Raw genomic sequence first — 21,703 nt, 5'->3', positions numbered from 1 at the left:
GAAATTACATCGCGTCAACCGAACTGGAATTATATGTAAATATTATTTGTCGATAAAAGGTTGGAGGCTGCATCAGCAGAAATATCGCGTCCGCCCGCGGATTGACGGAATCCCGGTGAACGATCGACGGGAAAATATTCCCGCGAAACGTTTGCTCAAGGTATTTGAATTACTACTGCAATTTTGCAGCAACAATTAGGTTTTGAAAATTCCAGGCAAAGAAATATCCTCTATAAACTACTAATGAAATAGAATAATTTCGTCTACGTTTCAATGAATCTGTACAAATATTCTCGAGCCGGTTCCTCAAGAGACGACCACTATCACCCCCTCTCCTCATCACCCATTTTTTTCTTTGGTTGCTGGCCAGTAACCCTTGCAACCCTTGTCTTGTTATCTGACCGCAAGTTCTTAAAAGTACGGTGCGTAGTTTTCAACTAATAATATAATATATGAAAATAAGGAAACATAAATATTTCCCTCAACTGAAGACTATTATCATCCCTTTCACGCCACCTTGGTCGCTGGCTACTAAGCTTGCAAGTTTTATCTCGCTAGCTGGCCGCGAATTCTCAGAAATACGACGCGTAGCGTTCAACTTATAATATAATATACGAAAATAAGGAAACATGAATGTTTCAGTATTTTAAAAGAGCAGTACTATCTTGTTTATGTTATGAACGAATCTTGGACGCATGTTTGCAAAATCCTAATGAATTCGCTTGAAGAATTTGTGGCATTCTTTTGGGATGGATATTATTCTAGCATCACCGTAGGAACCGTCACTCACGATTCATGGTTTTAACAACAACGTTTCAAAGTGAATCCGCGACTCTCTTGAAACATCGGGTTTGCGTCACGCGTGAAATGGAGCGGACGCGTTTTGCGCCACTGTTTAACGAACACTTGAGATTAGAGTGACTCGTTGCGGATTATCGGAACGTGTAAAACATCTGTTTGTACGCCGCACATGTTACCGTTCATCCGTTTCTCGTCCTATTAATTAGTTTCGTTTGATGTTCGGTACTTGAGCCTTTCTCCGATGGCGCTTGTATATTTCATATTGTACGTTTAATTACTTGTAACTCTATATCCATGGAACGTTTTTAATTCGTTTGATAATGGAATTATCGATCTGTATTATGCGTTTCTAAATATACTATACATATAGAACGATCGTAACTAATCCGCTAACCGAGTCGTTTCTTAAAAGGAAACTTCTGAAATCTGGTTAAGTAAATGTTACTTCTCGCTAAATTGAAAACAATGGATGAAAATAAAAAAGATATAATAGAAATTAATTATATTATTGTAAGCATAAGGCAGTCTTGAACCAGCCATACAAGTGACTAGTATTGACTTTATATCGGAATTAATTACTTAAACATTAGTTAAACTTAATTTGTTAGAAGCAATAAGATAATTAAGAGAAGATTCAGCACTGATGCAATTCCAAATTTTTGGCCAACGAAAGTCGGCATTAATTTTGCTAAAGACACTTAGATTTTATTAGTTTTTATTTATTATTTAGATTTACTAGATTCTATTAATTGCAAAGAGAAGATATCTACAATTGACCATTTTAATATGTTCGGTAGTTCCAGCGTTAAACATCGAATCATCACGAGCTTTTCAATATTTGAGAAACAATTTCTCGAAATCTCTGTTGAAACAACAGAGATTTCAAAGGTTTAATCTGATGCTTTTGCCAGTGTACATTTTACGATGATTGAATTCAGAAGACATTCAGCGGGCTCACAAATCCGCCGGTTTTGTTTTCGTCGATTTGCCAACGAATAATTTCGGTTTCGCGGCAATAAATTCGCTGCCAGTCCTTTCTCCCTACCGTTCAACGAGAAGGAAGTTCGTTCGCGACTACTTCTGTCTGAGATAAACACGAAAGTTAAGTTACAATGGCGGGATACTCTGGTCGAAGTTAAACTGGAATTGGGCGTTGCACAAGTGGCTAACAATAAGTTATTAAGCAGTTGTTCAAGTTTTAATTGCATCTCGCAATGCCCTGTGTTCAGAGGGATAGAAAGCTGTTCTACGTAACGTTGACGAACTTATTCCCGGAATTACCGGTGAATATTCTATGGAACAACGACTCCCACACTTTTTTCTCTATTCTGTTTCACACCCATTCTATCTTCAAATATTAACTCACTCGACTACGCGTCCCCTGCAAAATTAAACCGCTGCCTACACGAAAAAGTGAATATCTCGTGTAGCTTTCATCGACTATCTTTCCGATTCCATTCGTTGGAATAATTCAAATACTTAATTCGACGAAAAGTGATAACTCGATATGAAATCGTTACTTATCTGAAGCTTTATAAGTGTAAAAAGTAGATACGTAATATACAAAAATATAGAGAATATTTAAAGTAACGCAGTTGCTACGACATTGGAATCTCTCAGAAGCCAAACTGAACAATTCCATTACAGAATTTTAAGGTAAAATGAAGCAATATTTGCAACATCATCATTTTTCTCTGCTTTGCAATTTATGTTGATAATCGATCAATATGGTTTCGGAACAGCCCATTTAATAGGCGAAACGTATCATTATTTAGCTTACACTTATTTAGTTGTATTTGTAGTATAATTACAAGGATGGAATATCGTTTGTTTAAAAATTTGATCGATTGACATACCGGTCCGAGATGCCTGTATCCACTCTGCAACGCCAAAAGAGATGCAACTTGTGGCCCACCTTGAATTCTGACCACCCATTCCTCTCGATGATTATCATCATCAACCACTCTACTCGTTGCAAGCTTATTCAGAATGATTGAAAAGATAACGAGCCAAAAGTTTACACTGTGGACATGAATTCACTCGTCACTGACACTTATCTGTAATATTATGAGAAACACTATGTCTTACGATTTAAAACTGATGAGATACCTAGCCATATCGGTAGTTGAATTCGCGTAATTAATACTCTCGATGCAATTAGAGGATTTTTATTTTACATTTTCTTTCACTTAATTTCTCTGGAAGAACAATCGCTGTAACGAAGTTCCCTCGGTGACTATTGGATCTCGAATGACAAGTGATCGGACAGTGTGTGTGACAATTAGTTCCGATCCTCCTTTTTGCTTGTAGGCGAGCTTACATTCCCCACCAGGCCTGGCAGGTAAACGGGGAAGGGTCGTCACGCACGTGATAACGCAAACAAGGTACGATTAGGGACGAAGAGTGATTGCCTGTCTGTTTTAAAAAGACACCATTTATCCCGTTTCTGTCCTTTTTCCGCCCTCTTATTTAACAGAACTTCGAATCCGATAAATGGTTCTATTGTAATCTTGCGTACAATGAAACATTTTCTGAACTATCTGTTTTTTATGACTTATTATAAAACACATTGTTGTTATAATTCGTTGAATATATTTCTCTGTGCACAAATATCGTGATATCTCTATGGTTCATATAAAGTTGTCATAAGTGATTTCATTTATTGAGGAAATGATTAAACAATGATGATTTTGCATTGGTGAAAGATAACGACACAGAAGTATTTGAAAATTATTTGCAATAATTACAAGAGGAACATAATGAATTAATCATCTTATTGAAAAAGCTTTGTAATTAAGAGAGAAGTTTACGTGAGATCCGAATCAAAATTTGGAATTATATTAAGAACAAATAGGATAAAGAAATTGATTATCAAGGGACACACATTATACACATAAAATTTTTATTATGACATTAAATACATGTATTCCCCATATCTGAATTTATCTCGTCGTCTGAAAGTGTTTCGCATTTACCACCTGTCATTGCATATTTTTTCGAATGTCTGTTCTCAGCTGAGGGTGCAGCTCTTGCACCGATATTTGAAACAGGTTGCGATTAATTTCGACTATGTTTGTTCTGGAAAGCGTTTCGATTACGCCGAGGAATTTCCAGAGAATATAACACAAAGCATCCAGCGGTCGGTATAATTTTGCATCTCAATTACAATTAGTAGTGAGTCAGTTTTGCGAGAAATGACTCGAAATAATTCGTCTATTTTACGAAATGTCACGAGTGCGACGATCAATCGAATGATATCAACAAATGTTCCAAAAAACCTTCGCAGCGATTTTTTTTCACGAAATATTATGCAAATAACAAATTTTGTTTGTTCGTCGTCTTCACTGCCTAGTTTACTCAAAAATCACATGTGGTTTTCTATATGCGTAATTTTCATACAAAGTTTTATTCAAACCCATCGTACGACCAAAATTTTCCGTGTGAGCATTTCCAGTTTATTTATTTACCTTCATGGTTTGTTTATTTACATATCCGACGTGTCTATTTGTAATTCTGACTTATGCATTGTAAACTTCGGTACATATAGCGTGAAACATGTTAATATTCACGTTCCCGTAGGACAACAGTTACCAAAGGCGATTTGCACCCACGATATTTAAAGTTCGTATGAAATTTCGCTTCTGTTACACTCTGCAGATATAGTCTCTCTGTGATACGTAGAAATCCGGTCGAATCCTTCGGGATAATTGGTTCAATGGCGCGTACGTAGAACTTGTCGGTTTGTATTGATCAAATACGCGTACAACGAGGTTTGCAATTTTTTTATTTCTCTGCCTTTTCTCCCCCCCTTTTTTTTTGTCAAAGCACGTTGTAGAATTAAATATTTGTTCTGTCCTGTTACATTGTATCTTTCTGTACCTTTATCGTACAAACAGAGTAATTCTTGTCTAATCCTTGTGCGTTAGCTTTGTTGTTGCTGTCGATCTGATATATTTTCTGACGTTAATATCTTTAAATTGAACCATTAATATCTTGTTCGTTATTACCTCCGATTTCATCTATATGCTGTAATCTTGTGAAGTTTTATGACGAGTTTATGAAGAAACTGCGGTACTTGCTGTATCTCCATGATGAACCATGTTTCTCAAGTTATGGGAACTTTATTCGTGTCTTTGAATCATGTAGCGGTCGTCTATGCAGTATTTACTATTTTTAAATATTATTCGCATTTTAAGAAAGTAATATATCAGGCCCTTTACAGGTTAAAGCAGTATCACAAATTTGAACGGAATATGAGAAGATTATTATTGGTAGCCATAATTTCTCGGTTCAGATCTATTCAATTCTCTTAAATACTTTAATTAGAAAATAACATTTTATCGCCCAAACCAAAAGCAAGATTGAAATAGAAAAATTCGAAGATCACAATAGGTTATGGGCTATAAGTCATCGCAGAAAGACATTGGATATTATCGAGAATTATAAGAAATCATTCATTGAATCAACTTGAAGGGGAATATGTCATAGGAATCTGGATATAATTGATGGACGAGAAGTGCGGACAGATAAAGAAGAATTTCACACTTTTCAACCCAGAACGACTTCACTTTGTCGGCCTCTAGAGGGTAGTACTTATAAATAAATTCAAGCTCCCTTACTGGCTGCTTTCGGATAAATATACACGCGAAGACACACTGAAGGGTGGCTGATAAAAGCAGAAACAGAGAGGTAGCAGGCATCGTAAAGTTCGTAGGGACAGGAGAACGGGATATCTGTCGATAAAGGGAACTCGTTTTGCTTCTGCTCACGTCGAATTCGGAATAAATCCTTGGTTCTTCTATTTGCAGGGATTTTCCACTTTGGCTGAAACATTGTCACGGTGTAAGTCGAGCTTTTTATTGCTAAATTTTTCGTGGATGGGTGAGCACTAAACACGCGTGTAACATTTTACATTTTTTTTTCTTAGAATTTTTTATGCCGAAGATAGATAAAAACAGCAAATATAATGATTTAAAACAGTAGCACACGAAAGTATTCGAAGATTTATAGGCACTTTTTATGAATATATTATGCTACATGAAACATTTTGAAATTTAATTGGCATCACAACGAGGCGAAATTAATTTGAAGCTCTACAACAGAAACTAAATGATATCTAGTGCAAGTATATGTTGCACAGATATAAACAGTGAATTATCAATTTTATTAATGAACCTCGATATTCCTTGAACTTACCTTTAATACTTATATAATAACACTAAATACTAATTTTGTAAGAAATATATTTACAATAAATGACTTGTAACTTGTATATAAATTTCTAGATCAGTTTCAGAATTTATCAATATAATCATGACAGTCGTATCTCATTACACTGCTGACGAAATTTCAAAATGTTTTATATAATATATAGGTAGGGTACATAAATAAAACTTTTCTATGATGAATGCTCAAATACTTTTGCGAGCAACTATAAATTTTCTCCACAGTGTACACATTAATTTGTCCAATATTTCGATCGAGAAAACGACCAAATAATAACGATGCAAATTAATGGGAAACGTCGAGAAATTCGTTTGCTAAAAATGTACGACCATTTCCACGGATGGAATTCGATTTCCCGTGAACGTGTAGGACCTTCGACGATCGCGTCCATTTTCCACCGAGACTTTCCTATTCTGGCCCACCGACCGACCAGTTCCCACTATTTCGAGGCAATCGTTTATGGCTTCGAAACATGCATTACTTTCCTGTTAACGGTCCGTTGTCACCCGTTGACAGTTTTCAGATAATTCTGTTACAATAGTTAACGGAAGTTTGTATTCCATTAAGGCAGCATGTATTTTGTGTATTTCCATTTCATCGTCTGCATATATCACGTTTGCGTTATTATTATTGAAAATTGTATTTATTTGTTGTCTCGACGTTGATCAAAGATTCGATGCACTAGATTATTTAAATTGTCGTAAATAATGATACAACGTCATTTTTATAACGATTATTTTCCATTTACACTTTTATATTCATACAATATGTTACGACCGTTCGCGGAGAGACGCGGTCGCTAGGAAAACGCATCAGCGAGAGGCGTATATTCTCGCTACGATTCTGTTAATCGACGCCGCGAAATAGTCGTTCCTCTGTTTCGATTAGGATAACAGAGGTGGTTCAATGAATGTAACACTGTATTCACAGGTTAACATAAAATAATATATTTAACAATAATATAATGAACAAGCCACAAATTGTTTTACAATGAATAAGGTAATATACTATAGAAAGTTGATTCGACTGTACAATATCTTTCAATGAATTCGTTAGACTTTGTGATTTTTATTTTGCTCGTCAGATCTCTCGACATGTATCGTTCGACTCGTCAGAAGGGACTGATCGCCTTTCGATCATTCCTTTGTCTTGTTTGGAAGATGGGTTACGCCACTGATCACGCCATGATCACGCGTGTCGCCTTCTTGTGTGGAAACGTAATGGACAAAAATCGACGTTTCTAGAGCTCGCTGCTTGGCGACAACTATGCGCTCGTCGATACATTGTATATGATCCGCCGGGCAGATAAGACGATCTGCCTGCGACACTGTAGGTCCGCGAGCGACGGTTGAGAATACGGCCTATGGAAAGCCTCGTGGCGTAACACAATACATCTTTCTAGCGCAAGAATTTAAAAATCAGAGAGATTCACTGAAGAAGAAAAAAGAGAACGATTTCGTTACTTGTTTCGATAATAATCATAGATTTGATATTGTTAGATTATTGAAATTATCATCGTACATATTCCATTTTTTATCTTCACTTTTGTACATACACGACATTTATGCACCGTAAAGAATAAAAAATAAAACATGGATAGATTCTCTAGAGGAACAAAGCGGAATAAGAAAAACCAACGCAATTTCAAGTTAGCTTCTCTCCTTTAGGAAAGAAAGCTCTCTCGTGCAACTCGCGTATTTTGTAACGTTAGTTAGGAAGTTGGTTCGATCAGCTTCGTCTCGTTCGCGAACATAATCAGGCTGTGACGTTTATTAAGCTTCCTCGCAGTCTGCCCCGTCGCAAATTCTTCGCCAGTCGGTCGAAATAGAACGCGAAAGTAACCGTAGAAAATTGGAAAGTTTCCGCGCGATAAAATCGGACTTAATTTTCAATAAATTCGGCCCCCGGTTGCCTCGAGGAGGTGGCTGGTTGTTCTCGTACGTGGCGGGCGGCGGCCAGCCGAAAGGGGTTGGAAACACTGGAAGGAGGAAGAAGGGTCGGAAGGTGCGGAGGAAAGGTAATTTACTTGGTAATTATAAAGTTACCAGCTCCGGCGACGCGCATAGTTGTGAATATTCAAATGCGATTACATCTATGATCGCATAAATTATACGTCGCACCCCCGTTGCTTCTTACCCCGCCCACTTCCCGCGCGAATTTCGTGTTCCTTCCCCCTCTTCGTTTCTGCTTTAATGCAACTTGCGAAACTTTGACTCTGTACACGAGGCCTGGGGCGGTCTACTGACGTTTTTCACGATCGACCTTGCGAGTTACCGTATTTTTCTCAGCGTGATACCGATCTGTCTTGCACGGAGGAAACTTCCGACCAAACTGCTAGCCGTTACTTTTTCGATGGATCGGTCGTGGTTTCCGCACCCCTTTCTTTCTCTATGATTGTGACATCTATAAATTGAAATTGATTTTCGCTAGTTCTTGGTAGTTTTTGGTAACATTGGATATTTCCCTGTCTATATTTCCCTGTGAACAGCGGCAAAGATTATTCTTTCTTGCTCTGAAGAATGAAGAAGGATTAAAGTAGCTTTCTAAACTTTTATAATCGTGGCATTTTTCAATTCAGATTTTGCAAGCTTGGTCAACAGTTTTTGGGAGCTTCGAAAATTTCCCTGCCTTTATTTTCTTCTAGAAAATTTTTTAGATTTCAAACTTTCACGATGGTAAAATGTCATGATATTGATTTCTCGGCTGTAATCGTGTAGCTGTTGCACTTGTACTTTGCATTTTGCACTTTGCACTTGCATTTTGCATGGAACAGGTTTCGATTCTAGCTTAAAGAGATAGACTACAACGACTACGAAACGTTAGCGTAAAGTGCAAGTCCAACAACTGCACGATTGATGCCGAAAGATTAATATCATGAGAAACAAATAGCTGTACTCTTGTTTACTGTAAAATAATACCAATTGTAATAAGAATTCGAATATTTTCACAATTTTCACTGATCCTGGCAACTATAAATTGAGATTGATTCTCGGAGGCCTGGTTGGTAGTTTTTGGAACGTTCTCTATCTATATTTCCTTCTTTAAATCATTTCCCTAGAAAACTAGTTACTTACGTTGTTGCTCTAGGACGACAACACTATGTAAGAAGAATTGGAACATTTTGGTAATAGATCTTAACCTGTCTCGCCTTCTGCGATATTAATTCATCGTAGAAACTGCGATTACATCGCGAGAGAAGATCAAATAGTATTACCTAATCCCGATCTAATCCAATCTTAGAGCTTGCTCGACTTAACTCGGACCTAACATAGTCAGCTCGAGCTCCATTTTCTGCTTCTGTAGTTTGTTGTTTCAAGGAGGCATTTATAGGAATTAATTAATTCGTTTTCATAACAAAGCTATTGTTCCACCCTTCCTCGAAGAAATCCATTCTCTCTTCCGTTCCGCGTTTATTTTGCATTATCCAAACGTTCAGCTCGTTTCACTCGAACGAGCGGAGAAATTTACAACGGGTAAGAGCTCTCCACGGGAAGAAGATTCTTTAAACATCGCGAATACCCGGCATTACAACTGAGAGCCGTATCGAGTCAGATAAGAGAGTTCCCTCGCCTTATCGTCGCTTTTTACAGTCTTTCTCGCGAGACAACAGCGAACTTATCCACGAAACAATATTTTTCACCCTTCTTTTCCACTTTTTCCACTCTCTTCTCTTTTTTTCTTGTCTTCCGGCCTTCGTTTCCCTTTTTATTCTGTAGAACGCGAAGACCTCGTTAGCCGTTAAGAACGAGTCTTGTGCATCATGCAGACCTTGTAGATAACAGCGGAGAACAACAAGCTATAACCGTGCTATCTTCATCGAATAATTAAGAATTGTTTAATTGTCCGTGGAATTGCTTATCGCGCGTTGAAAAAGGAAATTCGCCCCTTAAATCTTCCAAGTGCGTGGAAATTTGCACCGTTTCTATCTCGCGGCGAGGATCTTTTCGACATTTATTCTGCGATCTTTTTATTCCTTCTGAAACTATTATGGGCATTAGAAGAAGAGTCGAAAGAAGTTTTCTTAGAAAAACAGAACCGCGAGACACAAATTGAGTAGACATAAATTACATTGGAAGAAGTTCTGATGCCGACTTTCTAATAATAACTATGTTTCTCTTGATTATCATAATGGTTCTTGAAAAACATTTGTACTTTTTATATTTGATTAAAAAATATACTTAGCATTTGCATATTTACCGCACGCTTATAGGTACCCTTATTCTGAAAGCGTTGCAATTACGACAATTAGACTGCGGATTTTTATGCGTTAATGGGCAGCTTAAAAGCACGAAAATGCATAGGATGTACATAATGTACAAAAATATATAAAATATTCAAAGCGAAGAATTTATTACGATATTTAATACGAGAAACTTCTATTATATTCATAAAAATATGTATTTGCGTAAATATCATCAATATGCAGTCTAACGATGATATTACAAAAATACTGCATTAAAGCTCATAGGTCGAATACTTTCGAAACGAAGTGTCCATTCTAGTCGGCAGTAGATCAACGACCATAAACCACACGCGGTCGATGCGATCACACGTGTCAAGGAGTTGCTTATACTGCACGTGTGTACAGCTTACTCTAGTTGATATAGTTGTGACAGGCATATAAATTCGTATCGACGCCAATTGCCATTGATCTTCATCGTGAATCATTAGAAAGAGCAAGCTTGAAATTTTCGCGATATAATTCTGCAGACGTTTAAGACCGTTTAATCCTATGTTTAGTACCGAAAACTTCACACACTTTACCGATACGAAGATCGGTGACATAATAATAGACTCGGTAATTTGATGAAACTATGATACAAAGTAGTTTCTAATTCTAATTTTATAATATGGCGAAACTCACTGGCAGATGGTCTAGAGGACTTTTAGGTGAGAATTTTAAATGGCCTTTTGTGAGCAGCTATGAATTTAGCTTTCCTCTTAGTCTAAAGAGACCGCGGCTTCGGTTAGTTTTAAAGGAGCCTGTTTACTTTCAAAGTAACACAATTGCGCGCGTGCCGGTGAAAACCGAGTACCGGCGTACACTGAAGCGGAATCTCATTTGAAAACTAACTTGAAGTCTGGAAAAGCAACCGAGAACGGGTTGAGATCATGTACGATTAAAAACAATAAACCTTTATCTTCTTTGGCGAAAATGCAATAAAAAGGTAGTGACGAACCGCAGCAAGGTGGAAAAGGGAAGGTTAGAAACGCAACAGGAATTTACTAGTCTCGTAAAGAACTCTGTAAATAATTAAATTCTCATTGAAAACACTGGAATAAAAGACTGAAAGGCTGTCTGTGAGGTTCGTAGATCGTCCGTCGAGCGATTTAAACCGCGATCTCCGGCTCGTAAACGGAAGAAGGATGATTGATCTCGCAACGCGGAGAGCAGCTTCCAGGTCAACTTCTGGAGAAAGGTCGGCTGGAAGCTCTGAACGTTGCTCCATAAAATGCACCCTCGAGCTACATTCATGGCGACGGGAGCGGGCGTTTTGGTTTCCCTGCGGGCTATTTAGCGCATCTGCCTCCACCTTGGCGAACAGCGATGGAAAGGGATGGTTCGTAGGGGGACGCTAGTGGTGGCCTGGATCGCGGAGGAAGTCGGTTGATGGAAAGCAGAGACGGAAAAGGTGGATGCGAGGCGGCTACGTGACCGAAAAGCTTGGCTCCTATCGCAGGATTGTTTGGATTTTCTCCCCGGCCAAGTGCTTTTAATTAATTTGCTAATTCTCTTTGAGCCGCCACGTCCGACGAATCGTAACCGGCAATTTACTTTCTTCCTCTCTTTCTCTTTCTCTTTCTCTTCCTCTTACTTGCACGGACACACGTTGTTTTGCGCGCGTTGCGAATTTTCGGCATCGACCGCCGCGGACCGAATTTCATTAATTCGTCCGCCACCCAGTTCGTCCAGGAAGCGGAAAAACAGCCTCCTCTACTCGAGGACCAAAGTAAACTGCGATGCTCGCTCGCGATGTGATTTCGATCTTGAACGGTGCTGTTGGTTGTTCCTCTAATGGATACCTAGCCTCGTTTGTTTTCCCAACGAGCTCTGTTTCGACGGATGGCTTGTTAATTGCCGGAGACAGTGCTCCGTGCTTTAGAAAGCAGCTCGATTAAGGACGAATGTAACAGCGTGATGTTGAGCTTCGAGAAATTGAAAATTCTACGAGAGTGTCGCAGATTGTCGCAGTATTATAGGATTGATCGAAAACTTCGTAGCGAAATTTAATAAAGGAGCGCTCGTACAAACTTTTTATAAATATATTATGTATACAATTTGAAAATGTAATTGCATATAATTAAAAAATACAAAATCATTTTGCTTGAGTAATATGCAGATTGATTAACAGAGATGCTAGGAATATTTCTGGCAGCCTGCTACGAAACTTATTGCAACATTTACGTATTAATTAATTAGATCGAAGGATGTTAAATTTCGTATCACTTCGTAGTACCCTCGTTAGACTTCGATCACTTGATACTATGAAAATAAAATGTGAAAGCTGATAAAAATTCGTTTTATCGGAAAGTAAGGGTATGTGCAAATATCTTTTGTAGCCACTGTATATAAGTCTCGCGAGAAGGCGAGATCGATCGGTAATTTATCTAAAGTACTGAATCTTTTCCTGTATTTTCATTTGTTTTTGTATCGTGCCCTCGATTCATTCAAAGATAATTGATAAAAGAAGCAACAAGGCTCGGCTATGGCCGGCTGCAGTGTACGTGACCAACGGATGCGTCCGAAACCGCAATTGTTCAGTTTCTATCCCGACGCTTTTAATTCATTTGTTAATTTATCGCGCGTACCATTGTCCCACGGGGCCGTAACACTAATACCATTCCTCATGGTCTCGTGTATGTGTGTTCCCATATGCAGAGAGAGAATCGCAGTATCGGCTTATCTCACGGCAGATTACGGTCAGTGCATGATAAGAGGAGACCGGGGTTCGTGTATCTCATCTTGCTCCTTACTTTGTCCGTGATAGTATTTCCTACAATATTTACCTGGTATTAATAGTTTCGTGGCAGGAAAATAACGATAGGAATAGGTCTGTGATGTTTCAAAGTGATTTGTATCTTCAAAGAATGTAATCATAGTCCGAAGACTTTACATTCGTGAACCGATGGAGTATAAATTAAAATCGCAGTACCATGAAATGCAAGAAGTCCGAGATTGAAGACAAGACACTTGCAACTTTGCAAATGACGAAACAACCTACGCCGTTTCTCGATTTTCGTTTCCAAGCAACTCTCTGCTACTTACAATATTTTTTGTCCAATCTTCTCGTTCTCTACTGTATTCTTGAATTTTCTCTTGCATTCTTTCCTCGAAGCTTCCTGCCTGTACATCTCTCATAAGTGATTACTTATCAACGATTCTTTGTTGCATAAAATATTAAAATTTTTCTCTAACATGTCTGCCGGAATTTTTTCCATTCATATTTTTCTCCAGTCCTTTTACTTTCTATATACCTTTCAGAAACTAATCAATTCTTTGTTGCTCAAAATAATTTTTCCTCCACTTATTCTTCGTTTTCCCTATTATCCTGAAGATATTTTTTTTGCATATTCTTCTCGAATTTTTACCTTTTGTGTACAGCTTTGTCCATTCCTGTCGACGTAGCTCTCACGGGAATCAAAGTGCAATTCTCCTTGCCAATTCCACGTGACTCGGCATTCATCCTATCGGCTGTATCTCCGAGTTTTGCAATGAATTTCGAGCGGTCCTTTGTAAACGGGAGGCATACGGTATTAGCGGTACGCCGATTTCCTACGTATTACATTTCAAAATCCCTGGGCATTAGTGCTGTGGTTGGACAAGGGGCTATTTGCGAGAGTCCGACTGCTTGAAGCGGCCGGAAAGGGTTGGCAGGCTTTCGGGAATAGAACAACGGAATCGTGAGCACCCTTCGTAGTTCCAGCTAGACTCTCCAGCTAACTAAGCGGCGAGAGAACGCCAAAGAGGGCATTTACTTTCGAACACGAATTTCTAGGGTGTCGGAGATGTCCAAAGAGGAAATGAAAGCAGATTGCTCGTCTACAGGTCTGTTCATAAATGTACCATTATGGGAAGCTAGATTATCGGATCAGTCATTATGCGAAGTTTTCCATTGCTCGTCAAAATTGTCATTTCTAGCCTGGACAGAAAATTTACTCGTATCATCGATTCGTACCAGTTTCTTCTTTCACCTATTTCTTCTTCATCGTTACGTTAGTTTGCAATGTATTCGTTAAGTTCTATAATAATTTTCATTATAATTATCATGAGCAGTGTCTGATTGGTAAATTGATATAATAGATAAGAGTATTTTTTTTTTGCTCCTCGATTCTAAAAGGAAGATTTTTAATTTTCCAAGATTAAGGTAAAGTCAGTTTGATCTTACGTGTCCTCTGGTGGTAAACCTTCGAGTCCTACAAAGATAATAAGGCGCGTTCGATAGCTAACGTAGGTTCCTGCCTGATCACGAGGCAATAAAAATTATAGTCTCGCGAGGGATGCAAAGAAACACCCTCATCGAGTTCTTCGATTTGTGAATTATGTTCCTGGTTCCTATTTGATATCACACTCTTTCTCATCTAACCTATCATCCTTGTTTGATCTTGATACAAAATTCCCTTCATAGAAACTTCTAATGCAATTTTAATTAGGAATATCTTATTACGTTCAAACGTTCGTATCTTTTTCTTGAGATTGTAATTGCAATGGATGGATTTGACGAATAAGTTAGAACAATCAAATATATACGTGGATTCTGATGAGTATATGCACTTCGTTTGTCAGATGATTCATTCGTAGTTACGTTAGACTACGGCTACGGTAGATGCATTTTCTGATGAACTATAGTTCTGACGAGTCTGTTAAGGCAATCAAATATGTAGATTGTTATAAGGACAGCTATATCATTTGCAGACAATTAATTTTTTATCAGAATTGCGACACTAAGAAAGGCCTAATTCATGGACTCATTTATCATCCCTTCAATGTTTTCGCTTTTCCCTCTTGGAGCCTCTTTCATTTTACTGTCATATACATTTCTTGTTGTATTATTTTACGTTTAATGCGTGAAACATGCCAGAAATCCAACGTGCTCATAATAGAAGAAACCGAGAAGAAACACACATCAAACGAACGATACAACGAGGAAGAAAGTGTTTAAACGTACATCGAAAGAGGAAAGAAAAATCAACGTCGAGCGGCATTAATTCAATTTCAGAATTCAATCAAGTGGTTTTCCTGTCGCATCGTGCCTGGACATTATATTTCTTTTCCGACACGTTCCTGGCAGCTGGCGGAACGCGAGCTCGGCCCGATAAAACGCAAATGGTCTAGTCGGCCAGAACGACAGACCGCCGGACCATTCCGCCTCTGTGAATCTACGACGACGTTCAGAAATGGATTTAAAAAATAATACTAGGAAAACGCTTGGACCATGGAGCGGATATATCGTTTGTTTTCCCAAGTGGAGTATCCAGGGTCGCTGCAGCCGACGCTTGAAGGAGATATAAAGATCCCAGGCAGCATAGAATTCGCGATTTCCTTCCGCGCAGATGGTACGAAATGATCCTTTTCACTCCGCATTATATACTGCAGCCACTTCATGCATTCCGCCCTCCTGCCCCCTTGAGAAACGTGGACAGCACATATTTCGTTGTCGAACTACGAACCACATAGATTTTCTCCACGTGCAATTTCCTAGCGCCGGTTTTTCACGTTTTCCAACTCACCGAGAGGAATCAGGCTACTGTCATAATGCATGCATCCTTTTGACAAACTGTCAGATACAGGAGACTTTCGTTTTTTTGCAAATCGTCGAAACAAAGACATACGTACATATATCTGTATAGATTAACAGTGTTAGATGCCAAACAAATTTTTATTGGTTTTATCTTATACTTACAAATAATTCTAATTCTAAACTGACTTTGATTAGACATAATTTGCTTCTTTGAACTCTTAGCTCTTAATTCTTCAACAATTTATTCGAAAATCTCTCACTTCTTCGTTACTGCACGTTTAAACACGTCATATATATATATGATACATATTCTTAACATGTGCGACCTTTTTTCGTGGTCTCATGCATACTGATCATCACGCACGTTCTAGCTATCGATACTTCAACGTTACCATTCCATTTTCTATATCGTCGACCGAACCAATTCTCACTCCTACGATGTTTGTTGATATTCCTTCAAACTTCACCCCGTTGAAACAATTTTTCAGCCCGCTGAAACCTCTAGAACACAATGTTATCTTATCATTAACTCTAACAAGCTCACCGCAACATAGAACAAAAGATTAGGTTCATGATCTTATACTGTATCCTAGTTAGATCTCAATTAGAATATACGTCAATAATCTGTACCTCCTAACCAACTTACATATAAACAGCTCATTGAAAGAATGCAGTATAACTTTCTGAGATTTGTCGTATACAAGTCAGACCATAGCATATCCAGAGCGGACAACGACTACGGTTCTATTATGTCCTTGTTGAATCTACGATCACTTGAATCAAGGAGGATCAAGACTGGATTGCTTTCCCTTTACAAGCTTATCAATAGCGTTGTTCTCTGCTTTCGACTCCTTGAACTTATAAATTTTTATGCTCCGACCAGATCGTTCAGATTCACAAGGTACTTTCTCCTATATCGCTATGGATCCGTACTTGCGAATTCAGACCCAGTTAATCGCATATGGAATACAGCAAACTCTTACTGCACCTGTTTAGATTCCTTCGGCGTTGGCATCGATAGCTTTAGAAATTCGCTACGTAGAATCTTGTAAGGGCTGTTACATGCCGGTTGTAACAGTATATTCTCTACGAGCTCTATACAGCTTCTCTAAAGCTAGCATTGTACATTAATAGAGATTCACCCCGTTTATCCCCACATAAACAAATAAATAAGTGATCTGAACCTTGTTCATGATTAAATGATTAAGAGGTACATGTCAGAAGATAAGCTTATCGACGAAGGATTTTATGGAATTTTATGGAAGGAAGTATGGAATCCATACATATTCTCAGAACACGGGTTCGCACTTTCGCTGAATTTACATTAACCTGGCTCTCATTAGAACGCTGCCTTATTTACGTGAATATTCATCAATCCGGTTGAAACATATTCCCCGGGATTGGCGCGTGTGTACTGCACGTGCACCGTATATCCGGTCGCAGTTACGTCGCTCGTTTCACGCACTAACGTCTCGCAGACAGTTCGTATGCGTATGTACAGTTGGATGTTTTCTACTTATGTCTCTCCTTGTCTACTTTTCGTTTGGCGGATGTAGAAAGGCGAGCGGCCGCGTAAATAAGGACACACGAATGGCTGCGAACTCAAAAATGGAACAACAGCCGCATCCGCCGGCTATTATTCGTCGCGGAGGTGAGTCCTGCGGGTTCTCTGCGCACCGTTGTAGAACCAGAACCGCCGACTCCTCTCTCTGTTTTATACCGCTTTCCATTTTCCATTCTACAACCCTCATTTCCATTTTGTTGCTGGCACAATTTAAATCTCCGCCGGCCCGATGACACTCGGGAAACGTACGTCCACTACTGTCACTATTCTTCCACTCTTCACCCTCTTCGCGCTTCCGTTCTTCTTGTTTCCTTCGCTTTTCTACCTTCAACCTCTGTTCCTCCAGTCTCGAGTTTCTTCTCTGTTCTCCTTCAAGACATTCTACTTGTCTTTTCCCGCTTCCATTCTGTTTTTCTTCCGGGTTTTAGTTTCACGTTTCTTGCGTGTATTTTTTTTTTTGTTTTTTCTCTTCCTCTTTTCTTTTCTTTTTTATTTACCAATCTCGCCTTATTCCACTTGCCTCGTCCGTACTATTTTTCAAACTATATTCTTTGCGAACGCGGCGAGCCACGTTCTCAAAGCGGCAGTCGACGAACGTTAATGCCCGCGCCGAGGACAGAGACGTTGTAATTTAATCAAGCTGCAGTTGGCTTAATGAGAAAATGAAACACCGGTAATGGGATCGGGATTAAAATGGCCCGGATAAACCGTATCAAATCCCACGGTGTTCAGCTATCGTTCGACTAATCGTGCGTGGCTGTTAATCGAATATCATATTCCATTTTCCATTTGAGATTCAATCGGACCGATGACCCGTTCGAAACATTTGTTTCCTTCGCGATTCTTACAGATATTTTCTTCCTAAAATTCGTCCAAGGCAGATAAAGTTTTATATTTTCATGAAATTTTTGAAATTAGCGAAACGATGATCGAATCTACGTACCTTTGGTACCCTACATACCTTTGGGTACAGGCACGGGTTAATGAGATTTATTGGCAGAGCTTAGGCAAGACGCAAGAGAGAAAGGACAGTCCTTATCGCCCGGTCGTGGGTGAAATACTTATTCGATGGAAGTATCTTATCCCGAAGGTTATCGTGGGCGACCCTGTGGGACTTAAACAAAGTTGCTCTGGTTGAGGAGTCCCCAGCAGGACTGAGGGGAAGGTCGACAGAGTACTCCTTATTGAATCATGGATCTAACGACGAGACCAGACACTAGATCCCAGAACGGATATCGGGTTACTCGTTAGTCGAGCAGCGTTCCGCCAAGATTTATACGATTAGACGGATTTCCGTAATGTAATTCAACGACGTTTTCATCTTCCAATTCGACGTATTTAAACGAACCGAGGAAGAAAAGGGAAACAAATTGATGGATAAATATTTATTAACGAAATCCTCGATTGAATCGATTGTCTTGTATTTGATGAGAATTAGGATAGCTAATACCTGGTCGTACAATTTCCGATCTTCAGAAAATAACGATAGGGTACTTTATGATCGATTCCAGGAGTCTACATTTCGTTCAAACAGATAACTATAGAGAACTGCTACGTAGTTATTTAAATATGGTATTACGTGAAATTTTCATTGAGACTTGGTGAAATCTGCAATGTACCGGCCCCAAGAATATGTAAAATTTTTTAATCGAGTCCTATTAATCCTTTATGTAGTATTTAATATCATTATTCTCTTTGTGCTATCTCATCTATGGTCTCTTTCCGATGCAATCTTTTAAAATTAAACGAGATTAATTAATATCTTCATCATACAATCTTTTGTTCTCTATAGTTGGTACTAAAACCTTGTCCATAAGCTGCGTGATATTTCTCTTTGGCTGACCAGATACGGCCCTATTCTATTTAGGTGATTTAGATCTACTTGTAACTCTACTAGTAGCGAACAGTTCGGCTGTTCAGCCGCAGCTGTTCCGTTGCACGCAATTTTCTTTGAAAACTCGCGAAATTTACAGCGTACCAAGTCGCAAGAATGAAATTTTCCACGCGGTTCCAACTTTGAGTCCAACCCTTTGTATGGCGTTGACATTTTGCTCAGCATGCTATGCTGGCACGTCTGCCGTCTCTTTGCGATCGGATAACGTGGCGGACGCTTCGAAACGAGGACAATAAAGTCATTCTCATTTACCTCGAGTCCCAGCAACCATTTGTTCGCGCGCCACCTTCTCGTCCTCCCTATGCTGCCGAGAATACTATCGTGGAGAAACGATACAGGGGTGGAACAGCATCACAACCATTCGAATGGATGTCAAGGAATACAACGAAGTAGGAAATAACAGAAGAGTACGAAATATAATTCTGTCTTGTAGCTTAGAACGTGAAATAAGAATATGTTAATCACAATAGTTGGTCGAACATTGCGAACGTTCGGGGTTTGTTGAATTTTGAAGGTAGTGTGCCGACTAAGTAAAAGCTAGCTGTCTAGCTCGAAGAACCACCCACAGCTGGGAAATAATTAGTGGAACGATTGTTAAAGACAAAAGATAACAAGTAAACCAACAAAGACGAGATCAAACTAGAGACAACAAGCAACTATTATTAGTTAGGACAAGCGACGACTACGAGTGTCGACTCTGTGATGAGTGACAACTAAGAGAGACAACTGGCAATTACGGATGGCGATTAACAACTAACCCGACTTATTTCTAAGCGGCAACCAATTTGTCAGTACCGGTACCGAGCATCTGGCACCATAGAAGATCCTCTGGGACATGACTTTATGATATTATTTTTAGCAATGAAATGAACAATGATCGACCTCTAACAAGATGAATTTTTACTAAATGCCGCATGTTAGCTGCAGACTGGCTAAGAAAATTTGTCGAATAGCGAACTAAGAGAATAAAAAAAAATGAGGTCATCGAAGTTCAGTAATGTGAACGGAGAAAGAAGAGAGGAGAAAAAGCGGTAGGCGTAGAAAGAACTCGGTTATTGGTTTTGCGAAGGGAAACGCAAAGTCTGCTACGAAGGGAAATCGTTGGAAAAGAAAGATGGAGCTTAATAAAAATGTAATTAACTTCATATAAGATGAAAGGTAAGGATGAAGTTGGCCAGTTGGACGAAGGGGCTTGGACTTTACCAGTACGGTACTGAACGCGCCGAGCAGGACGAAGATGGTGGAAGAAATTAAGACAGTCTCCAGCCGACGTTACTTACTGGCCTCACAGTTTCTACGGATTTCCTCTTCATTTCGTTGGGAATTATTATGTCCGTTGCACTCGCGTGATGAGCCAACTTTTTACCACGACGACATTCAGCAGGACGGTAATCAAACTTCCGTTAATGAGGAAAGTAGAATATTTAATTAATATATTTAAATTTTCTTATGCGATGAGACTCTGCGAAGAGTTTGATGACGACCAGCCACGCCTTTGACTCTCGTTCTTATCAAAACTGTAGTATCTATCTGTATCTAACTGTAGAAAATGTTGCGCCGCGAATCCTCCAACGACTAGCTCGATACTTTAAAATATCTTTCCTTGAAAATTGTCGAAAAGAATTACAACTAATCCCTATTGCTAATACTAACTGCATGCAAGATTCGAGACTTGACGAGATTATGATGAGTTAAACTCTGGATTTTCCGTTAATTCTTATTTCCTTTCCGTTTATTTTCTGTTAATTCCGAGGATTAGGAATTCTCCTGGCTATAAACGAAGCTAAAACGAAATACGGTAAAGATGCATCTAAATAAAATATAAAGCTCGAAGGTGTCAGGAAAATCACGTCTACGTCATAAATCCGGCTTAAAACTACTACTACGGTTGCTCACGATCGAAAAGACGAATCTAGTTATTTTCTTTAAGTATTATAAATGTACGTAGAAACGTTGAAATATAGACGTATTCTGCTTGAGTCGTACGCCGATCAGATAATTACATTGAACAAGTGACGATACAATCACAGAGTAAGGTAACGTTTAGCCAGGTTCCAGGCGTGTGCCCACCAATCAGCATACTCCATTAAGGTCGATCGAATATCGATTGGTAAACCTGGCTGAGCTGAACACGTGAATCTCAAGGAAGCCCGGAACCTATGCTAACTTCGACACGGTTTAGGTTAGGTCAAGTGTTGACCGGCCCGGTTGTCCTTGAGGCCCTTGCACCCGAAGGTTTGTTCGTCACGATGCTATCTGCGCCGTCTGCTACGTGACGAAGATCGAATCTCTTCAAGCTGGCAGGGAATCCAGTCGGCCAATGGTCGACGTTTGATCGACTTGTTACATCCCAAAGGGTCGAGAATCAAAGGGTCCGTTTTAGTCGTTGACATCTCTATGGTGCGGGCGTGTAGAAATTATCGACAGCCGCGTTTTCATTGTCTGTTACCTGTAATCGATAAAATCAGAACTAAGTTT

General features: G+C 39.1%; 1 protein-coding gene across 2 annotated transcripts in view; it reads right to left on the bottom strand.

Moving 5' to 3' along the window:
* The window catches only part of LOC138185385 (neuroendocrine convertase 1), a 162,438-nt gene that overhangs the window by 26,512 nt on the left and 114,223 nt on the right, over positions 1 to 21,703 (bottom strand). Inside the window, exons 1-2 of one of the 2 annotated variants that reach the window (XM_069124258.1) lie at positions 2,911 to 3,051; positions 2,658 to 2,823 (exon numbers count right to left, since the gene is read on the bottom strand). The exons of the other annotated variant lie outside the window; for it this stretch is intronic. Coding sequence (XP_068980359.1) covers positions 2,658 to 2,823; positions 2,911 to 2,918 — 174 coding nt within the window. The 5' untranslated portion in view covers positions 2,919 to 3,051. Of the gene's footprint in view, positions 1 to 2,657; positions 2,824 to 2,910; positions 3,052 to 21,703 lie in introns of those variants that run through there. 2 annotated transcript variants of the gene reach the window in all.

This window comes from Bombus flavifrons, chromosome 12 (assembly GCF_040668555.2).
Source record: "Bombus flavifrons isolate JBK064 chromosome 12, iyBomFlav1_principal, whole genome shotgun sequence".
NCBI classification, from domain to species: domain Eukaryota; kingdom Metazoa; phylum Arthropoda; class Insecta; order Hymenoptera; family Apidae; genus Bombus; species Bombus flavifrons.
The sequence above is the reverse complement of the archived record's forward strand: the minus strand, read 5'-3'. Positions and strand labels throughout refer to the sequence as shown.